The sequence below is a fragment of the Bombus vancouverensis genome, chromosome 2, assembly GCF_051014615.1.
Source record: "Bombus vancouverensis nearcticus chromosome 2, iyBomVanc1_principal, whole genome shotgun sequence".
Classification (NCBI taxonomy): Eukaryota; Metazoa; Arthropoda; class Insecta; order Hymenoptera; family Apidae; genus Bombus; species Bombus vancouverensis.
The window spans coordinates 19,432,308-19,440,048 of record NC_134912.1 but is presented as its reverse complement, the minus strand read 5'-3'; the positions used below and the strand labels follow the sequence as shown (position 1 = coordinate 19,440,048).

The following is a 7,741-nucleotide window of genomic DNA, read 5'->3' as shown; positions in this document are numbered from 1 at the left end:
TTTTTTATTAAATTTTTATCATTCTTGTCATTTATTTTACAGCCTGATTTTATATAAAATCTTATATAAAAAAAATAAAAAAAATTTGGATTACAAAATATAAAGATTAAAGATTTGTATAACTTAATTGTAAAATGAACATATTTGTATTCCAATGCGATATGATATATACATACAACATCCTTCAGGCCTCAATGATTTGATCTGTCTTCTGAATTAATTATCAGATAAACGATATTAACATGGAAGGTAAATAGTAATATACAACATTTGATTAATAATTCTCAAAAAATATATAAACTACTTGTTTACATCCATCTTGGTCTTTTCGGAACGAAAGTTTAAGATTCTGCAAAAAAAGAAGAAGAAAATATAATATAACAACATAACCTGTGATATAATAATTATTGTTCAGGTTTTATACCTTACATCTTGATAGAGGATAGATGTTTATATTTTCATATTTCAAATTCTGCTCATCATATTTAATAATTTTAAATAGAACAATTAATGTTATTCGAATATCCTTTTCATAATATTTAATAATTTCAAATAAGACAAGTATTTGTACATGCAAAGTATATACTCTGAGATTATCCATCATTTTTCAGGCAGTTTCCTATAATTTGTCAAAGAAATGTTTTGAATAAAAATTAGTTTTGGGTCTGCTATATACTTGGATATCAAAAATATCCAAGAAAAATTTTTTTCAATAAAGAGGTTTTTTTAAATAGCACCTTATATTTTGGGTCTCACAGACTCTGACGATAAGATAGACAAATTCAATGGCCTATCGCGCTATGATCTTGAGATAACCTTGAATTTTGAAATTTAGATTAAATCAATAGGAATATAATAGTAAGGAAAATTATTTTACTTTAATCAAATTATATATTCAAAATAAGACTAAAACTACCAAACTAATAAATTTATCGAGTAAATCCAACGATATCAATAATACAATTTCATATTACATATTACAATGAACTACAACTATATATTGCATATAAATTTCTGAATTCGGTCATCTCAAGGTTATTGTATAGTAAGCTATTGAATTCATGTTAATATCAGCTAAAACTCTATAAAATCCAAAATATAAAGTGCCATTTAATAAAGTTAACGTAACCTTGATTTTTTTATTGGAAAGAAACTTTCTTGGACGTTTTTGATATTGAGTATGTAGCAGATTCGAAACTAGCTAAGTTTTGTTGAAAACATTTCTTTAGCAAATTGTCGCAAACTACCTGAAAAATGAAAATTGTATATAATATACTAAATTATTAATTTATGTAACAATTATGTGGTATACTACATAAATATTATATATTTACGTATATATAAAATGATACACTATTATATATTATAGAGTATCTCACCCACATATAGCTTATACTATTTTGTAACAGAAGTAAAAATTAGATAAATGTTTCTTACTTGAAATAGGATCTATAATAATAAACCCTCACTTCTCTCTCTCTCTCTCTCTCTCTCTCTCTCCCTCTCTCTCTCATAGAAATTGTTTAATTGATATAACAAGCTTAGCTGATATCTAACTTTAAGATATTACAATATATTGAAAAAAAAGTTACACGATTATTCTTCCAATATAAACATATTCTTTGACACAAATATTTTGAAATTTATTTATTTTATGTATAGTTATTCTATCCTTATTTTAAAAGAAGTATCAAAGTTTTAATCAATTTTATTATTGTATGCATTTCAGCGTCTGCTTTTGTAGCTCCTACTGCAAATTCAACAATACTAGGAGATGTATCTATTCTCATGGTTACAACAATCTTCTCTGTAATTGAAGGGAATACTGAAGTTGTTATATCTAACCCTACGATTGCCAAGACATCTTGTAATTTGTTTAGCAGATCTTCTACAAATTCTTCAGAAATATAATGTTCATTTCGTGGAATAATAGATGTTAATTTTTCAATTAGTTCTTTTTGCATTTCAGTATCAAGCAAATTCTTAAACTGTAAATGATACTCTGATATCTTAACACCTAAATTAATTTTTCTAGATGCGGGTAACCTTGAAAGTGCAGGATATCGAGCTTTAGCAATTTGACTATGATCTTTCCTTTCGTCTAATTCTTTATTAGTTCCGACGTGTAAGCCATTTGTCAATTCGTTTATTTTATCTAACATCTTTTTAGCAGCCTCCTGTTTAGCTTGCTTTTTTGTCCTTGCAATACCAGTTTCTTTAAAAGTTGTTACTGTACATTGAATACTAAAAATTTTTGCGTGTGGAGGCCCAACCTCATTAATTTGTTTATACTTAGGTTCTTGTAAATTGTTTTCAATACATAAATCCTACAATAATATGCACATAAATATTATTGTACTGATACAAAGTAGAGGTAAATAAACATAACTTACTTGTAAAGCACCAACTGCATTAATAAATGGTTCATCTGGTGGAGTTCTTTTTACCTCAGGAATTGTTGGTGGTAAAGGGGTTCTTACAGAAGATTGTGCTGGCGATGCTGGTAATTGTAGATAACCTCTATGTGCTGCAATAGCTTCTAACATTGCCTTTGCAGCTTCATGCTTTGCATCTTTTTTAGAACGTCCAATACCAGTAGCAGTAAGACCTTCACACGTTACCCGATATGTAAAAGTATTTATATGTGTGCCTCCCCCGTCATGTATAAGCTCATAATTAGGCGTTACTAGATTTTTCGCCATTATTTCATGTAAAATAGATACTGGTGTTTTGTCCATTATAGATTGTTGCAAATTTATTCTATTCTTAACAATTTGTATCTATATTATAATTCTCTCCACTTTTATCGTGGATAAAACGTATCACTTTTTTATTTACTATATGTTGTTGTCTGTAAAAGAAAGAAAATTACTAAATCTAAACATGCTGTAAAAATTTATATATATCTAGAAAGGGTGAAGTATTTTTCAATAAAAATATATTCAAATTTATAATATAACATATTTAATCAAGAATAATTACCATTTAACGATAAATTGATTACAATAGTAACTCTATGTGTTGTACAAATTCTATTAATCACTTTATACTAACATACAAACTTTTAAACACGAAACGAACTTCACTCTTTCCTATTCCTTTAACAATTATTATTATTATTCTTAAGTACGTACCAGTCAAAGTACAGGAAGTCCCGATTACACGATCATAGATAAACATTCGAGAAAAAGAGGTTCAAATGAAAATCTAATAGACCGGGAAAGTACAGCTTTTATCTTCATGATTTGTTCACAATTGAGTAGTTGAAAATAAAATTTATTTTATAATTAATACAATCACAACATATAAGGTACAAAAGAAAACTAACGAGTAACGAATGTACTAGGAAGGACGATTTGGGAGTAAACACAGACATTAGAAATAAGCAAACGGAAGTAAATGTACATAAAAACCGATCATTATGTAAAACGAAATAAAATTTATTTCAATTCACATCAATATATATGAAAAAGTTCATGAAGTTAATATTTGCTAACATCTGATAATATTATTTCAAGAATTTTCAATATTAACATAATTGAAAGAAAACTGAACATAATTGAAAATTCTATTTAAAATAGTTTATTGCCAACACAAGTATACATACATTCTAGGAGAGTGTTCTCAAACTAATTAAGGCTTATTGTAATGAAATAATATAAACGAATAATATCCAAATTCTATAAAAATTAAGTGTAATATTCATCGTATTATTGCTACATATCAATACTACGAACATTTGATATTAATATATTTTGCATAAAATTATATAAAATAACATACGCTAAATAAAAATTTGTACTCTTTATAAAATATACTAATATATATACTAATATATATATAAATATACTAATATAATATAATACATATAACATACACTAGAATATTGTTGACGCATTTCAACTATGTATAGTCCTTAATATTTGAATTTAAAGTATCACAGTTTTATAAAAAATTGCCTATTATGTGTATGGTGCAGTGTACTGGTTTCTAACCTTACTAAGTCGTATTAGTATTTAATAATAGTTTCAGCATTGGCTACAGTGAAATTTTGTTGTCTTGTTAATAATTAATGCAAATTGTTATATGTATATAAGCAGAGAAGAGTGCATAAAAGCATAACGTTAATTAACTATTCAAGCAATAATGAATTTGAGCTTTTTGAGAACTTGCATTATAGAATTGAAAATTATATCAAAACATGCTAGATGTTTACATTACTTGGGAGGTTCCAGAAATGTTTTAATGTCATTTAGATCAACAAATACACGTACTAATTTGTATGATTTTTCACCCAAATTGTATAATATAAATAAGTTTTTTACTGGCGATATATTGTTAAAAAGTAAAGACCGACCTAGCAATAAAAAATCAGTGGTACATGTTAATCTTAATGAAATATCTGATATTGTAAAGGTAGAACGTATGATGTCACAATTTGATGGAGCAATTGAAAAATATAAAGATGAAATGGTAAAAAACTTAGCTGTACGTACAAGAGTAGGCGCTGTTGAAGAGTTGACTATAACATTCGAAGATGAAGAACATAATCTTGAAGAGCTTGTAGATATTAGTCGGAAACCTAATATGATATTGCTCAATGCATCTGCATTTCCACAAATAATCCCAAATATTCTAGAAGTTTTATCAAAATCGAATATGAATTTAAATCCACAACAAGATGGTACAACAATTTATATTCCATTACCTAAGTAAGTTCCGTTAATATTAAATGCATAATTTGTGTTGTTTTTGTCTAGTATTAATGTTATAAAATTTTATAGAGTCACAAAAGAACATAGGGAAAGTTTGGCAAAAACAGCAAAACAATACTTTGTTAAATGCAAAAATATTATTAGTGATATAAGAAATGAACATATTAGAAACTTGAAAAAAAAAGAAGGTTTACCAAAAGATTTAACATTTAAAGCTGAAAGTTATATAAGTGCTCTACAAAAACAATATGTAGATAAAGCAGAAGAATTGTTGAAAGCAAAACAGAAAGAACTTTTAGGTGAATCATAAAAATTTCAAGTGTATGGTTGTAAACATGTGCTATTCATAGTGTAGTAAACATTATTGTCATCTATATTGTTGATGTACTTTATATCATTGCATCATTTTAAATCATGTTTATAACAATTTCTTGAAACTAATATGGAATAACTAAATAAAATTATTGACGATTAAATGGTATTTGTATAAAAAATAAGAAGTTGACATCGCTGTTCTATTTTATAATTCTATTTTTTTACTACATGCAGGACAATATATTTTTTGTAATATTGATTAACCATTAACATAACTGGACTTAGAAAATTGCCATACTATAGTCCATTTATATAGTATAGTTCATTTATAGTTAATATTTTTTCTAACATAGTCTAGAAGAGCTTCGCAAAGTGATTTTGTAGCAGTTTCTAAAACTTCTTTTCTATGAAAACTTATGCTAAGTCGAAGATAATTATGAGATTTCCCTGAATATGAGAATAGTATCCCTGGTATGGCGGATACTTTGTATTTTTTCTGACACCATTGAATAAAATCGGTGGCATTTATTTCTACAAATAAATTACATTTTCATATATTAGAAATTTTCTTCATGATAATAATAATAATCATAATAGAAAATTTTAGATGAAAATATATTACCTAAAGGAAGATGAATCCATACAAAGTAACCACCTTCTGGTCTTTTATATGAACAGCATCGTGGTAAATAGTAGTCCAATACATTACATAATATTGATAGCCGTTCCTGTGTAAAATATACTTAGTTATTTTTTAGCTGTGTGTTTTACGTACATTTTTAAATATACCTTTCGTTATTATTTATATAAATTTATATCTTAATAAATGTAATTGTGGAAGGATGGATATTTCAATGTTATACAGAAAACAATAATTTTAGATATTTCAGTTTAGTTTAGAAAATATACCTTATATATTTGAGTTAATTTATCGAGATAATTATCTTGAAGATTTAGCTGTAGTAAACTTGTAACAACACCGGAAACATTGCACAAGATTCCTCTAGATAGAATATTTACATATAAGAGTTAAAACAGCAGTACATGCTAAAAAATCTTTAGAAATTTTTTGTGTTTAAATTTCATAATTAATACTTGTTGTGTTTAATACTTGATGAAATGAAAAAAGTAGAATAAAAAATAAGTGTCATATTTACGAAAGTTTAAAGATTTTAGTAATTCGTGGACTACATTCAATCCATCCAAAGCGAAGTGCGGGAGAAAAAATTTTTGAAAACGATCCATTTGATACAATATTGCCAGCTTCATACTCAGGATCCGTTTGTTTATCATAGCAAAATAATCGATGTGGCGGTAAACCGTCTCCATAATACAGTAAATTATATACATCGTCACAAGCTATTAATATAGAACTTTTTCTTGCTATTTCAACAAGACGCTTACAATTTTCTATTAAAAAGAGGAGGATTAAAGCCACATCTGGAATTTTTAATAGATTTTGATAAGACGTATCAATTGTAACTTACCAGGTGGTAAAGTTGATCAAATCGGATTATGAAAAGTGGGAATCGTGTAAAACATAACCCAGAATATTTTTTGCTCGTTTGTTAAAAAATTACCATTGCATTTTTCTTCCACAATTATTTTTTCAAATTCATCTAAATCTACCATATTGTTCTTCATCGGTACTATATTGGAAATATTTTTTCATTATTTAGTTTTTTATGTTATTACGTAGTTAACAAAAAACAATCGATGACAAATCAAAAAAATATTAAATATGTCTCAATTGATATAATTTTATTCTAATCAAGACATGACCAAAGATTTATAGGATGGTACCAGCCTGATTAAATATGCCGATTAGATATGCTAAAATATGATTTTCGCCTTTTAAACATAATTTTACATACAGACATTGATTATTATTCGACCGAGAAGAAAATAAACTCGTTATGATTGTACCTGCGACTATTTTCATTAATGGAAATTGTCCGAAAGCATCTAATGCTGACATGTAAGTAACTTCTTCCACAAAAATTATCCCGTTTGGTGAAAGAATGGTATTTAATAAAAGTTGTAAGCCATGCGAAGCTCCGCATGTTAAAATTAAATTTTCTCGTTTCACAGGATCGCTGTAACGTCTGCTCAAAAATTTCGCCGATTCTTCACGACACTCCCATAAGTCTGCTGTGATGCCATATTGAAACAGATAATACTTTCCTTCTTTCTTTTCTTCTTTCTACAACGAAATATATTTTAACGTATATTAACAATAAAATATTTGTATATTAACAATAAAACGTATTAAAACGTGTAATGTAGTACGTAATGTATTAAGTTTTTACCAAGCGATGATCTGTGACTTTTTTCATAATTTCTACACAGTTTTGGAGTAAGTCAGGACGGGGAACACCGACTGTTAAGTTTGTTGATTCTTCATTGTAGACATTAAATATAGAATCATCGTCGAAAAGATGTCTCTGATAAGGATCACTTATTGTTTCCATGTTGCAAGTTGTGTATTTTCGATAAATAATCCAATGAATTTGACGAAGACTTTTTTTTCGATAAATAAAAGCAATTGCAAATATCGACGATATACACTTCCGTTTATTTATGTCGAATCATAAAAGCGCTTATTACATAGCAGAATCCGTGTTTCCTTGTTGACGGACAAATAAATAATTAATTAAGATAATTAATTTGCTAAACATATAACAATATAAGAACACAAAAGATAAAAATAC

General features: G+C 27.0%; 3 protein-coding genes across 4 annotated transcripts; 1 reads left to right on the top strand and 2 right to left on the bottom strand.

Annotated features, from left to right (window-relative positions):
• Positions 1-1,309: 1,309 nt before the first annotated feature.
• Positions 1,310-3,375, bottom strand: LOC117157907 (interferon-inducible double-stranded RNA-dependent protein kinase activator A). 2 transcript variants are annotated; one of them, XM_033336228.2, is made up of 3 exons: positions 3,135-3,375; positions 2,394-2,851; positions 1,310-2,327 (listed from the first exon to the last, which is right to left on the bottom strand). In XM_033336228.2, the coding sequence occupies exons 2-3, from the start codon at positions 2,736-2,738 to the stop codon at positions 1,674-1,676; spliced, it is 999 nt and encodes a 332-aa protein (XP_033192119.1). In that variant the 5' UTR covers positions 2,739-2,851; positions 3,135-3,375; the 3' UTR covers positions 1,310-1,673. The 2 variants fall into 2 exon arrangements, with proteins under 2 accessions (XP_033192119.1, XP_033192118.1); XM_033336227.2 differs by lacking the exon at positions 3,135-3,375 and adding an exon at positions 2,983-3,128.
• Positions 3,376-3,860: 485 nt separating this feature from the next.
• On the top strand, positions 3,861-7,318 carry mRRF1 (mitochondrial ribosome recycling factor 1). The gene is made up of 3 exons (XM_033336230.2): positions 3,861-4,712; positions 4,785-7,008; positions 7,122-7,318. The coding sequence occupies exons 1-2, from the start codon at positions 4,147-4,149 to the stop codon at positions 5,023-5,025; spliced, it is 807 nt and encodes a 268-aa protein (XP_033192121.1). The 5' UTR covers positions 3,861-4,146; the 3' UTR covers positions 5,026-7,008; positions 7,122-7,318.
• On the bottom strand, positions 5,229-7,717 carry LOC117157906 (uncharacterized). Its single transcript, XM_033336226.2, is given in 7 exon segments — positions 5,229-5,561; positions 5,653-5,758; positions 5,940-6,033; positions 6,188-6,440; positions 6,518-6,679; positions 6,957-7,233; positions 7,340-7,717. Coding segments are annotated over 7 exon segments (1,263 nt in total). The 5' UTR covers positions 7,502-7,717; the 3' UTR covers positions 5,229-5,352.
• Positions 7,718-7,741: the final 24 nt, after the last annotated feature.

Excerpts from the sequence above, each read along its gene's own strand:
- mRRF1 (XM_033336230.2), top strand. The coding sequence starts at position 4,147 with ATGAATTTGAGCTTTTTGAGAACTTGCATTATAGAATTGAAAATTATA. Across the intron at positions 4,713-4,784 it reads ATTTATATTCCATTACCTAA|AGTCACAAAAGAACATAGGG; the intron begins GTAAGTTCCGTT and ends AAAATTTTATAG.
- LOC117157907 (XM_033336228.2), bottom strand. The coding sequence starts at position 2,738 with ATGGACAAAACACCAGTATCTATTTTACATGAAATAATGGCGAAAAAT. Across the intron at positions 2,328-2,393 it reads ATGCAGTTGGTGCTTTACAA|GATTTATGTATTGAAAACAA; the intron begins GTAAGTTATGTT and ends ATATTATTGTAG.